Source organism: Coregonus clupeaformis, unplaced genomic scaffold (assembly GCF_020615455.1).
Source record: "Coregonus clupeaformis isolate EN_2021a unplaced genomic scaffold, ASM2061545v1 scaf0006, whole genome shotgun sequence".
In the NCBI taxonomy this organism is placed as follows: Eukaryota; Metazoa; Chordata; class Actinopteri; order Salmoniformes; family Salmonidae; genus Coregonus; species Coregonus clupeaformis.
Genome location: NW_025533461.1, coordinates 57,663 through 72,140, shown reverse-complemented (window position 1 = coordinate 72,140; position 14,478 = coordinate 57,663). Strand labels below are relative to the sequence as shown.

The 14,478-nt window shown below is 45.2% G+C and overlaps 1 protein-coding gene across 1 annotated transcript in view; it reads left to right on the top strand.

Moving 5' to 3' along the window:
• Positions 1 to 12,295, top strand: part of LOC121557938 (extracellular matrix protein 2) — a 57,106-nt gene extending 44,811 nt beyond the window's left edge. Inside the window, exons 5-11 of the mRNA XM_045212327.1 lie at positions 1,779 to 1,894; positions 5,468 to 5,603; positions 7,814 to 7,971; positions 9,688 to 9,827; positions 10,636 to 10,748; positions 10,844 to 11,057; positions 11,451 to 12,295. Coding sequence (XP_045068262.1) covers positions 1,779 to 1,894; positions 5,468 to 5,603; positions 7,814 to 7,971; positions 9,688 to 9,827; positions 10,636 to 10,748; positions 10,844 to 11,057; positions 11,451 to 11,619 — 1,046 coding nt within the window. The 3' untranslated portion in view covers positions 11,620 to 12,295. The remainder of the gene's footprint in view (positions 1 to 1,778; positions 1,895 to 5,467; positions 5,604 to 7,813; positions 7,972 to 9,687; positions 9,828 to 10,635; positions 10,749 to 10,843; positions 11,058 to 11,450) is intronic.
• The last annotated feature ends 2,183 nt before the right edge of the window (positions 12,296 to 14,478 follow it).

The window sequence follows — 14,478 nt, the reverse complement described above, 5'->3', positions numbered from 1 at the left end:
GAAACAGGAAAGGGCCTTCACCAAACTGTTGCCACAAAGTTGGAAGCACAGAATCGTCTAGAATGTCATTGTATGCTGTAGCGTTAAGATTTCCCTTCACTTGAACTAAGGAGCCTGAACCATGAAAAACAGCCCCAGATCATTATTCCTCCTCCACCAAACTTTACAGTTGGCACTATGCATTGGGGCAGGTAGCGTTCTCCTGGCGTCCGCCAAACCCAGATCCGTCCGCCGGACCGCCAGATGGTGAAGCGCGACATGCTAATGCACCATTCCTCTTCCCTACATAGAACAGGGCCCATAGGGCTCTATGTAGGGAATAAGGGGCCATTTGGGATGCAGGCTGGCTGTTTCATTAATCCTCCTCCACCAAACTTTACAGTTGGCACTATGCCAGAGTCCAATGGTGGCGAGCTTTACACCACTCCAGCCGACGCTTGGCATTGCGCGTGGGTGATCTTAGGCTTGTGTGCGGCTGCTCGGCCATGGAAACCCATTTCATGAAGCTCCCGATGAACAGTTATTGTGCTGACGTGGCTTCAGGAGGCAGTTTGGAACTCGGTAGTGAGTGTTGCAACCAGAAGGAGAGACGATTTCTACGCGCTACGGGCTTCAGCACTCGGCGGTCCCGTTCTGTTAGCTTGTGTGTCCTACCACTTCGCTCTGAGCCGTTGTTGCTCCTAGACGTTTCCACTTCACAATAACAGCACTTACAGTTGACCGGGGCAGCTCTAGCAGGGCAGAAATTTGACGAACTGACTTGTTGTTTGTCTATGGAGATTGCATGGCTGTATGCTCAATTTTATACATCTGTCAGCAACTGGCTAAAATCGCCAAATCCACTAATTTGAAGGGGTGTCTACATACTTTTGTCACCTTCTCACCAAGCTGCTTGGTGATGGTCTTGTAGCCCATTCCAGCCTTGTGTAGGTCTACAATCTTGTCCCTGACATCTTTGGAAAGCTCTTTGGTTTTGGTCATGGTGGAGAGTTTGGAATCTGATTGATTGATTGCTTCTGTGGACAGGTGTCTTTTATACAGGTAACAAACTGAGATTAGGAGCACTCCCGTTAAGAGTGTGCTCCTAATCTCAGCTCGTTACCTATATAAAAGACACCTGGGATTCAGAAATCTTTCTGATTGAGAGGGGGTCAAATACTTATTTCCCTCATTAAAATGCAAATCAATTTGTAAAATTTTTTACATGCGTTTTTCTGGATTTTGTTGTTGTTATTCTGTCTCTCACTGTTCAAATAAACCTACCATTAAAATTATAGACTGATCATTTCTTTGTCAGTGGGCAAACGTACAAAATCAGCAGGGGATCAAATACTTTTTTCCCTCACTGTATATATAGTGTATAAAGCCAGCTATGTTTCCCTGCTGTATATATAGTGTAATTGTAATCCAAACCCAACCTTCATTTACTAATGAGGTTCCAAACTCTGTTTTAGACGAGACTGACTTCATGACCAAAATTATCCTATTTACACTTTGTAGTCAATTTTGACACTAGAATAATTGTTTCTGACTCTTATCGATGCCACATAGGCCGTTTTCAAAAGGATTAGTTGTTTTTTTAGGGGCAGTCACTCTTTAAGGTAATGTTGAGCAGCTAATTAGTAGAATCAGTGTTAAATTGGGGTTGGACTGAACCTACAGGAAGGTAGATCTCCAGTAAAAAAAGTTGGGTAGGTCTGATCTAGCCAGAAGCATTGAGGATGATAATGTGATTTCATATTTCATATTTCATATTAATGTTTGTGCTGAACCACCAGGTAACTCCATCACAACCATCCCAGTAGGTGCGTTCAACGGCATCCCCAACCTGGAGTCCATCAACCTGGGAAAGAATAAGCTGACAACTGCTGGAATCGCCCCACACACCTTCAATGTAAGAGTCTTTCCTTCAAAATAAGAGTCTTTATCACAATTGCTTTCCGCACGCCTTCAGGGAAGAGTCTTTCCTTCAAAATATGAGTATTTTTCACAATGAGCCCCCACACACCTTCAAAGTAAGAGTCTCTTCTTCAAAATAAGAGTGCTTCACAACAAGCTCCGCACGCCTTTAAAGTAAGAGTCTCACCTTCATAATAAGAGTCTTTCTCTGCTGGCATCAGCCTGCACGCTTTCAAAGTAAGAGTCGCACCGGCTGCATCACTGCTAGGTATGGTGATAGCACCGCCCTGGATCGCATGGCGCTACAGAGGGTGGTGCGGACAGCCCAGTACATCACTGGGGCCGAGCTCCCTGCCATCCAGGACCTCTATACCAGGCGGTGTCAGAGGGTGGTGCGGACAGCCCACTACATCACTGGGGCCGAGCTCCCTGCCATCCAGGACCTCTATACCAGGCGGTGTCAGAGGGTGGTGCGGACAGCCCACTACATCACTGGGGCCGAGCTCCCTGCCATCCAGGACCTCTATACCAGGCGGTGTCAGAGGGTGGTGCGGACAGCCCAGTACATCACTGGGGCCGAGCTCCCTGCCATCCAGGACCTCTATACCAGGCGGTGTCAGAGGGTGGTGCGGACAGCCCAGTACATCACTGGGGCCGAGCTCCCTGCCATCCAGGACCCCTATACCAGGCGGTGTGAAATTAAGGCCCGGAAAATCGTTAGACTCCAGCCACCCAAGCCGTAGACTGTTCTCTCTGCTTCCGCACGGCAGGCGGTACCGGTGTATCAAGTCTGACACCAACAGGCTCCTGAACAGCTTCTATCCCCAAACCATAAGACTAAATTACTAACAAAATGGCCGCCCATATTTTATTCTTTTTTATTCTTATATTTTGCACTGACTCTTTTGCACACACACACACACACACACACACACACACACACACACACACACACACACACACACACACACACACACACACACAAATACTGTACATTCAATACTGATTTTCATGATGAAATCCCTGAGCGATGTCATTTACAAAATAGCCTCCAACACTCTACTCAGCAAATTGGATGTAGTCTATCACAGTGCCATCCGTTTAGTCACCAAAGCCCCATATAATACCCACCACTGTGACCTGTATGCTCTTGTTGGCTGCTCCTCACTACATATTCGTTGCCAAACCCACTGGCTCCAGGCCATCTATAAATCACTGCTAGGCAAATCCCTGCCTTGCCTTAGCTCATTGGTCACCATAGCAACACCCACCTGTAGTATGCGCTCCAGCAGGTATATCTCACTGGTCATCCCCAAAGCCAACACCTCCTTTGGCCGCCATTCCTTCCAGTTCTCTGCTGCCAATGACAGGAACGAACTGCAAAAATCTCTGAAGCTGGAGACTCTTATCTCCCTCACTAACTTTAAGCATCAGTTGTCAGAGCAGCTTACCGATCACTGCACCTGTACACAGCCCATCTGTAATTAGCCCACCCAACTACCTCATCCCCATATTGTTATTTATTTTGCTCATTTGCACCCCAATATCTCCTGCACATCATCTCTTGCATATCTATCATTCCAGTGTTAATACTAATTGTAATTATTTTGCTACATTTGCACACACTGTATATATATTTTCTGTTGTATTTTTGACTTTATGTTTTGTTTTACCCCATATGTAACTCTGTGTTGTTTTTATTGCACTGCTTTGCTTTATCTTGGCCAGGTCGCAGTTGTAAATGAGAACTTGTTCTCAACTGGCTTACCTGGTTAAATAAAGGTGAAATACAAAAATAATTAAAAATAATAATAATATTAAATACTATTATTGCACACAGTCCATGCAACATATTATGGGACTTGTTAAGCAACATTTTTACTCCTGAACTTGGGTTGAATATTTACTGACTCAAGACTTTTCATTTCTTATTAATTAGTACAATTTCAAAAAATATACTCCGCTTTGACATTATGGAGTATTGTGTGTAGGCCAGTGACAAAAAAATCTCAAAATAATTTATATTTACATTTAATCCATTTTAAATTCAGGATGTAACATTTTAAAAATGTTTTGTATGCTTAGATTATATTATTTTATACTAATACACTTTTGTTTCACAAGTAATAAAAAAAAGAAAAAAAAGAAGAGGGGTCAAAATTATTGGTTCTCCTGTTTTCTATACTCCAGCACTTCCCCTCCTCTCCTTCTGGATCTTAGACCATTCCTCCGTACAGAATATTTCCAGATCCTTGATATCCTTCATCTCTGCTTATGGACCGCTCTCTTCAATTCAAACCACAGGTTTTCAATGGGGTTCAAGTCCGGAGACTGAAATGGCCATTGCAAAATGTTGATTTTGTGGTCAATTATCAATTTCTTGTGGATTGGGGTTATTATCTTGCTGAAATGGAAGATCCACTTGTGGCAGAGGCAACCAGGTTGTTGGCTCTGTTCCAATCCAACCAGGTCTTTGGCTCTGTTCCAATCCAACCAGGTCTTTGGCTCTGTTCCAATCCAACCAGGTCTTTGGCTCTGTTCCAATCCAACCAGGTGTTTGGCTCTGTTCCAACCCAACCAGGTCTTTGGCTCTGTTCCAGTCCAACGAGGTTGTTGGCTCTGTTCCAAACCAACCAGGTCTTTGGCTCTGTTCCAGTCCAACGAGGTTGTTGGCTCTGTTCCAATCCAACCAGGTCTTTGGCTCTGTTCCAGTCCAACCAGGTTGTTGGCTCTGTTCCAATCCAACCAGGTTGTTGGCTCTGTTCCAGTCCAACCAGGTTGTTGGCTCTGTTCCAATCCAACCAGGTCTTTGGCTCTGTTCCAGTCCAACGAGGTTGTTGGCTCTGTTCCAATCCAACCAGGTCTTTGGCTCTGTTCCAGTCCAACCAGGTTGTTGGCTCTGTTCCAATCAAACCAGGTTGTTGGCTCTGTTCCAGTCCAACCAGGTTGTTGGCTCTGTTCCAATCCAACCAGGTTTTTGGCTCTGTTCCAATCCAACCAGGTCTTTGGCTCTGTTCCAATCCAACCAGGTCTTTGGCTCTGTTCCAGTCCAACCAGGTTGTTGGCTCTGTTCCAATCCAACCAGGTCTTTGGCTCTGTTCCAATCCAACCAGGTCTTTGGCTCTGTTCCAGTCCAACCAGGTTGTTGGCTCTGTTCCAATCCAACCAGGTCTTTGGCTCTGTTCCAGTCCAACCAGGTTGTTGGCTCTGTTCCAATCCAACCAGGTTTTTGGCTCTGTTCCAGTCCAACCAGGTTGTTGGCTCTGTTCCAATCCAAGTGCCAATGCCGTTTAGGGATACACTACGTTTTTATTTTCTATTTCCAACCAGCTAGATCCCCAAATGTGAGGATCTAGAGACAGTCAGGAAGTTTCTAGAATAACAATAAAGCCTGATTTTGTTAACAAGAAACTCCCTATCATGACAGAGTGCCAACATCGACAGTTTTATATCCAAACCCCACCCACCCCACTGCCAAGGGTCAAGCACACCTAGATGCATGCACGCACACACACGCACGCACGAACACACACAAGCGTTGTTAATGTTGTTCATGTTTGTTGGTCAGGGTCTGAAGTTCCTGAGCCGTCTGTACCTGGACAACAACCTCCTAGAGACGGTCCCAATGGATCTCCCATCCACACTACAGGAGCTGAAGATCAACGAGAACCACCTCAAAGGGATCGAAGAGAACAGCTTCCAAGGTAATACAAAGAAATAACAAATCTGCTTGCTGCTAGTTACTGGACAAAAAGCCAAATTACTTTTCAATCTTCTTTTCAAATCAAATCAAATTTTAGGTGTAGACCTTACAGTGAAATGCTTACTTACAAGCCCTTAACCAACAATGCAGTTCAAGAAATAGAGTTAAGAAAATATGTACTGATTTAAAAATAAAAAAATAAAAAAAATAAAAAGAAGAAAAAAAATAATAACACAATAAAATAACAATAATGAGGCTATATACAGGGGATACCGGTACCGAGGCTATATACAGGGGATACCGGTACCGAGGCTATATACAGGGGATACCGGTACCGAGGCTATATACAGGGGGTACCGGTACCGAGGCTATATACAGGGGATACCGGTACAGAGTCAATGTGCGGGGGTACAGGTTAGTCGAGGTAATTTGTACATATAGGTAGGGGTAAAGTGACTATGCATAGATAATAAACAGCGAATAGCAGCAGTGTAAAAACAAAGGGGGGGTTGGCAATGTAAATAGTCCAGGTGGCCATTAATTGTTCAGCAGTCTAATGGCTTGGGTGACTGGAGTCTTTGACCATTTTTTAGGCCTTCCTCTGACACCGCCTGGTATAGAGGTCCTGGATGGCAGGAAGCTTGGCCCCAGTGATGTACTGGGCCTTCCTCTGACACCGCCTGGTATAGAGGTCCTGGATGGCAGGAAGCTTGGCCCCAGTGATGTATTGGGCCATATGCACTACCCCATGTAGCGCCTTACGGTCAGATGGCGAGCAGTTGCCATATCAGGCGGTGATGCAACCTGTCAGGATGCTCTCGATGGTGCAGCTGTATAACTTTTTGAGGATCTGGGGACCCAAATCTTTTCAGTCTCCTGAGAGGGAAAAGGTGTTGTCGTGCCCTCTTCACGACTGTCTTGGTGTGTTGGGACCATGATAGTTCGTTGGTGATGTGGACACCAAGGAACTTGAAACCCGCTGCACTACAGACCCGTCGATGTTAATGGAGGTCTGTTTGACCCGCCTTTTCCTGTAGTCAACGATCAGCTCCTTTGTCTTGCTCATATTGAGGGAGAGGTTGTTGTCCTGGCACCACACTGCCAGGTCTCTGACCTCCTCCCTCTAGGCTGTCTCATCGTTGTCGGTGATCAGGCCTACCACTGTTGTATCATCAGCAAACTTAATGATGGTGTTGGAGTCGTGCCTGGCCACGCAGTCATGGGTGAACAGGGAGTACAGGAGGGGACTGAGCACGCACCACTGAAAGGGCCCCGTGTTGAGGATCAGCGTGGCAGATGTGTTGTTACCTACCCTTACCACCTGGGGGCGGCCCGTCAGGAAGTCCAGGATCCAGTTGCAGAGGGAGGTGATTAGTCCCAGGGTACTTAGATTAGTGATGAGCTTTGAGGGCACTATGGTGTTGAACGCTGAGCTGTAGTCAATGAACAGCATTCTCACATAGGTGTTCCTTTTGTCCAGGTGGGAAAGGGCAGTGTGGAGTCCGATTGAGATTGTGTAATCTGTGGCTCTGTTGGGGCGGTATGCAAATTGGAGTGGGTCTAGGGTTTCTGGGATAATGATGTTGATGTGAGCCATGACCAGACTTTCAAAGCACTTCATGGCTACCGATGTGAGTGCTACGGGGCGGTAATCATTTAGGCAGGTTACCTTCGCTTCTTTGGGCACAGGGACTATGGTGGTCTGCTTGAAACATGTTGGTATTACAGACTCAGACAGGGAGAGGTTGAAAATGTCAGTGAAGACACTTGCCAGTTGGTCCACGCATGCTCTGAGTACACGTCCTGGTAATCAGTCTGTGAATGTTGACCTGTTTAAAGGTCTTACTCACGTCGGCTACGGAGAGTGTGATCACAGTCGTCTGGAACAGCTGGTGCTCTCATGCATGCTTCAGTGTTGCTTACCTCAAAGCGAGCATAAAATACATTTAGCTCTTCTGTTAGGCTTGTGTCACTGGGCAGCTCGCGGCTGTGTTTCCCTTTGTAGTCCATAATAGTTTGCAAGCCCTGCCACATCCGACGAGCGTCAGAGCCGGTGTAGTTGGGGGCATTTCAGGCCATATAATGCTTCAATCTAAAATACTTTGACAGCACAAACGTAAATAATTGTCATTGGAAGTGGCTAAAACTATGAACAAACACAGGTCTGAGATTTATATGAAAATATTTTAATTGCTGTGTAATTTCTGGAAGGTCTGAGCAACCTGTTGACCTTGGAGTTGGAGGGGAATGTCCTGAGTGAAGGGAATGTGGATCCTCTAGCTTTCAGCCCCCTCTCCCAGCTCTCCTACCTCCGTCTGGGCAGAAACCACTTCAGGATCGTCCCCCAGGGCTTGCCCCCATCTCTACTGGTGAGCTTTATCAATTTTATCAATTTATTTCTGTGGATGGAAATTCCTTGGATAAAACGAAGGTACATTTCGTATTTCCTCAAGGCTCTGTTCTTGGACCACTACATTAATTTTCTCTGCGATTTTAGTCATAAACACAGTGTATATTTTCACTGCTAAGTGGACGATACACATTTCGATGAAACATGGTGAAGCAACTGCAACCTTTTTCTTGATAAAAAGTCTAATCCAGGACTCACTCTCATGCTCTTGTTAAAGGCAAGGCGCCGTGTCAGTCCAGGAAGGAGTGGCTCTGGCAGACATTTTCTCCTTAAAACTACCACTGAGGTCTACTTTGAACAAACATACCAATTATGGCTAACCCAAACAGTCAGGGTTACCACAGACATGGAGGCCTGCTTGACTTAACATCCAGTATAACATGTTCAATAACAGCAGCTGTGTTGTTGTGTATATTACACTAGAGGAAGGAAGGGCCTCAACACAGCATCTCTCTTAGAAGAAGGAAGGGCCTCAACACAGCATCTCTCTTAGAGGAAGGAAGGGCCTCAACACAGCATCTCTCTTAGAGGAAGGAAGGGCCTCAACACAGCATCTCTCATAGAGGAACAAAAGGCCTCAACACAGCATCTCTCTTAGAGGAAGGAAGGGCCTCAACACAGCATCTCTCATAGAGGAAGGAAGGGCCTCAACACAGCATCTCTCTTAGAGGAAGGAAGGGCCTCAACACAGCATCTCTCTTAGAGGAAGGAAGGGCCTCAACACAGCATCTCTCTTAGAGGAAGGAAGGGCCTCAACACAGCATCTCTCTTAGAGGAAGGAAGGGCCTCAACACAGCATCTCTCATAGAGGAACAAAAGGCCTCAACACAGCATCTCTCTTAGAGGAAGGAAGGGCCTCAACACAGCATCTCTCTTAGAGGAAGGAAGGGCCTCAACACAGCATCTCTCTTAGAGGAAGGAAGGGCCTCAACACAGCATCTCTCTTAGAGGAAGGAAGGGCATCAACACAGCATCTCTCTTAGAGGAAGGAAGGGCCTCAACACAGCATCTCTCTTAGAGGAAGGAAGGGCCTCAACACAGCATATCTCTTAGAGGAAGGAAGGGCCTCAACACAGCATCTCTCTTAGAGGAAGGAAGGGCCTCAACACAGCATCTCTCTTAGAGGAAGGAAGGGCCTCAACACAGCATCTCTCATAGAGAAAGGAAGGGCCTCAACACAGCATCTCTCATAGAGAAAGGAAGGGCCTCAACACAGCATCTCTCTTAGAGGAAGGAAGGGCCTCAACACGGCATCTCTCTTAGAGGAAGGAAGGGCCTCAACACAGCATCTCTCTTAGAGGAAGGAAGGGCCTCAACACAGCATCTCTCATAGAGAAAGGAAGGGCCTCAACACAGCATCTCTCATAGAGAAAGGAAGGGCCTCAACACAGCATCTCTCTTAGAGGAAGGAAGGGCCTCAACACAGCATCTCTCATAGAGAAAGGAAGGGCCTCAACACAGCATCTCTCATAGAGGAAGGAAGGGCCTCAACACAGCATCTCTCTTAGAGGAAGGAAGGGCCTCAACACAGCATCTCTCTTAGAGGAAGGAAGGGCCTCAACACAGTATCTCTCTTAGAGGAAGGAAGGGCCTCAACACAGCATCTCTCTTAGAGGAAGGAAGGGCCTCAACACAGCATCTCCATTCTTCATTGTATGGTTCTGTTTCTTTTCAGGAGGTTTATCTTGAGAACAACCTGATAGAAGAGATATCCGACTCAGTCTTCAACCAAACCACTAACCTGAACGTGGTCTCACTGAGACACAACAGACTGGATGAGTCCAGGATAGCACCTCTAGCATGGATCAACCACAAGTAAGAAAACAGTAGGATTTCAGAAGTCTTCTTTTTCTTATCAATGAATCTTACAGAGAATAACATATTTTCCTTTCTTTTCTCTTTCATGTGTGGGTTCTCTCTCTGCCTCTCTCTCTCTGTCTCTCTCTGTCTCTCTCTCTCTCTCTCTCTCTGTCTCTCTCTCTCTCTCTCTGTCTCTGTCTCTGTCTCTGTCTCTGTCTCTGTCTCTCTCTGTCTCTGTCTCTGTCTCTCTCTGTCTCTCTCTGTCTCTGTCTCTCTCTCTCTCTCTCTGTCTCTGTCTCTGTCTCTGTCTCTCTCTCTCTCTCTCTCTGCTCTCTGTCTCTGTCTCTGTCTCTGTCTCTGTCTCTCTCTCTCTCTGTCTCTCTCTCTCTCTGTCTCTCTCTGTCTCTGTCTCTGTCTCTGTCTCTGTCTCTGTCTCTCTCTCTCTCTCTCTCTCTCTCTCTCTCTCTCTCTCTCTCTCTCTCTCTCTCTCTCTCTGTCTCTCTGTCTCTCTCTCTGTCTCTCTCTCTCTCTGTCTCTCTCTCTCTCTCTCTCTCTCTCTCTCTCTCTCTCTCCCTGTCTGTCTGTCTCTCTCTGTCTCTGTCTCTGTCTCTGTCTCTGTCTCTGTCTCTGTCTCTGTCTCTATCTCTGTCTCTGTCTCTGTCTCTGTCTGTCTCTGTCTCTGTCTCTGTCTCTGTCTCTGTCTCTGTCTCTCTGTCTCTCTCTGTCTCTCTCTGTCTCTCTCTCTCTGTCTCTCTCTCTCTGTCTCTCTCTCTCTCTGTCTCTCTCTGTCTCTCTCTCTCTCTCGCTCTCTCTCTCACATCAGGAACCTGGAGTCCATTGACCTATCCTACAACCGTCTGTACCTGGTCCCATCCTACCTGCCCAGAGCTCTGGTCCACCTGGTCTTGGTAGGGAACCAGATCGAGAGGATCCCAGGTATTTGTCACATTGATGACAAGTGTTTTAAGTAATACTTCTAAGTGCTATCCTCTGGGAATACAATGTTCATCTTGTTCTATGTTTTAATTCAGGGTTTGTGTTTGCCCACATGGAGCCGGGCATAGAGTACCTGTACCTGTCCTACAACAAGCTGGATGGGGAGGGGGTTGAGCCACAGTCCTTCTTGGGCACGTACACCTCCATGACAGAGCTGTGTTTAGACCACAACCAGCTGATCACGGTTCCCCCTGGTATCAACCAGATGAGCACTCTGCACTTCCTCCGCCTCAATGACAACAAAATTAGGTATTGGGATTGTTACTGTACACTGACGTAAATGTTTATAGATGCACCATTTCACCATGTGCTGTTTCAATAGACACACTAGCTACAGTACGCTGACCGCAGTGACAACCCTGTAGTTATTTGTACCAAGGCGATGAAGTAAGGAAATTCAAGTGATTGATCATTGGGCTATAATAACCAAGTGATATAACCATATTTGCAGATCTGAACCTTCCCTTTCTGATCAGTTTGTAGTTTTGGGAGAGGAGCATGATTTGAATAGGCCTTCACAGAACACATAACAAGATTGATCAATTCAAGAGTATTGACTTTCTTCTTGACAACCAGTCCAGTACACAGAGTATAGGTAATCTCTTCATGATGTATAACCAATCACTTTTCAACATGTTACAGGACGTTTGCAGAGGATGCTATCTGTGACCCCCAGAAGGACGAGGATGTTAACATAGTGACGCTGCGTCTGGAGAACAACTACATCGACCCCAGGAAGGTGTCCCTCACCGCCTTCTCCTGCGTACGATCCTACTCTAGCATCGTCTTGAAACCTCAGTGGACCAAGTAACATGCTTCTTTTAACACTGTGTTATTATATTAAAAGTAAAAAAAAAAAAAAAAAGGTAACTAAATCGCCAGTTGTGTTGAAACCTCAGTGGATGAAGTAAAATGCTTCTAACATTGTGGCTGAATTCCGAACAGACCCCTTAGCCGCTTCCCCTGTAGATCTGATAGGTGGAAACAATATGGCTACATTTCCACAAAGCTAATCAGATGGCAAGATCAAGTAATAATCATATTGGTTCAGCCAATCACAAAGGAAGAATAATAAATGACCACGATCCTCTCAGATCAACAGGAAGTCCACGTGGAATTCAGCCTCTGTCTGCTATTCTAGTAAAAGTCCAAAACCAAATAAACTGTCACTGGCCGTGTCCGAAATCTGTCAGGTATGGGTATTGACAGTCTATCACTAAATCACCACCACCAGCCTCCAACTGTATCTCATTATTACCTAGAGATGCTTACAACCTGCTGATGGTCACTTTGACAGAGCGCCACAGTTCCTGCTACACATGTTAATATTACCGTAAAGTAAAAGGTCGAATCGAACCGATTTACCTTCTTAACGAGCGGGTCATGACCCACAGTAGGGAAAGACTCCACTGTTGTACAGTGCCTTGCAAAAGTATTCAGCCCCCTTGGATTTCTTCACATTTTATTGTGTTACAAAGTGGGATTAAAATGTATTTAATTGTCTTTTTTTTGTCAACAATCTACACAAAATACTCTGTAATGTCAAAGTGGAAGAAAATTTTGAACATATTTTAAGAATTAATAAAAAATTCAATCACTAAAATATAGTCGTTGCTTAAGTACTCAGCTCCCTCAGTCAATACATGTTAGAAACACCTTTAGCATCAATTACAGCTGTGATTGTGCAATATTTGCCCATTCATCTTTTCATAATTCTTCAAGCTCTGTCAACATGTTTGGGATCGTGGCTAGACAGCCATTTTAAGTCTTGGATTTTCAAGCAGATTTAAGTCCAAACTGTAACTTGGTCACTCACTGACATTCAATGTCGTCTTGGTAAGCAACTCCAGTGTAGATTTTTTCCTTGTGTTGTAGGTTATTGTCCTGCTGAAAGGTGAATTCCTCTCCCAGTCTCTGGTGTAATGCAGACTGAAACAGGTTTTCCTTTAGGGTCTTTCCTGTGCTTAACTCCATCCCGTTTCTTTTTATCCTGAAAAACTCCCCAGTATTTGCCGATGTCAAGCATTCCCATACCATGATGCAGCCACCACCATGCTTGAAAATAAGGAAGCAGTTACTCAGTGACGTGTTGTTGGATTTGCCCCAAATATATTACTTTGCATCTAAGCCAAAAAGTTAATTGCTTTGCCACATTTTTAGTAGTATTACTTTAGTGCCTTGTTGCAAACAGGATGCATGTTTTGGAATATTTACATTCTCTATATTTGTATTTCTCTTTTAACCCTGTAATTTAGGTCATTATTGTGGAGTCACTACAATGTTATTGATCCATCCTCAGTTCTTTCCATCACAGCCATTAAACTCGGTAACTGTTTTAATATCATCAATGACCTCATGGTAAGAGAGCAGTTTCCTTCCTGTCCTGCAGCTCAGTTCAGAAGGATGACTGCATCTTTGATGTGTCTGGGTGGTCCTCTGTAGATCAATTGGTAGAGCATGGCTCTTGTAACGCCAGGGTAGTGGGTTCGATCCCCGGGACCACCCATACGTAAAAATGTATGCGCACATGACTGTAAGTCGCTTTGGATAAAAGCATCTGCTAAATGGCATATTATTATTATTATTATTATATTATGTTTTAATACATAACCCACAGCATCATTATTAACTTCACCATGCTTAAAGAGATGTTACATGTTTGATTTGTTATTGTGGTGTAATACAGTGCCATCAGAAAGTATTCACACCCGTTGACTTTTTCCACATTTTGTTGTGTTACAGCCTGAATTTAAAAACGGATTAAATTGAGATTTTGTTTCACTGGCCTACACAGAATACCCCATAATGTCAAAGTGGAATTATGTTTTTAGGGATATAGTGGATAGGGGGGATATAGTGGATAGGGGGATATAGTGGATAGGGGGGATATAGTGGATAGGGGGATATAGTGGATAGGGGGGATATAGTGGATAGGGGGGATATAGTGGATAGGGGGATATAGGGATAGGGGGATATAGTGGATAGGGGGATATAGTGGATAGGGGGGATATAGTGGATAGGGGGATATAGTGGATAGGGGGATATAGTGGATAGGGGGATATAGTGGATAGGGGGATATAGTGGATAGGGGGGATATAGTGGATAGGGGGATATAGTGGATAGGGGGATATAGTGGATAGGGGGATATAGTGGATAGGGGGATATAGTGGATAGGGGGGATATAGTGGATAGGGGGATATAGTGGATAGGGGGATATAGTGGATAGGGGATATAGTGGATAGAGGGATATAGGGATAGGGGGGATATAGTGGATAGGGGGATATAGTGGATAGGGGGATATAGGGATAGGGGGGATATAGTGGATAGGGGGATATAGTGGATAGAGGGATATAGTGGATAGAGGGATATAGGGATAGGGGGGATATAGTGGATAGGGGGATATAGTGGATAGGGGGATATAGGGATAGGGGGGATATAGTAGATATGGGGGATATAGTGGATAGGGGGGATATAGTGGATAGGGGGATATAGTGGATAGAGGGATATAGGGATAGGGGGGATATAGTGGATAGGGGGATATAGTGGATAGGGGGGATATAGTGGATAGGGGGGATATAGTGGATAGAGGGATATAGGGATAGGGGGGATATAGTGGATAGGGGGATATAGTGGATAGGGGGATATAGGGATAGGGGGATATAGTGGATAG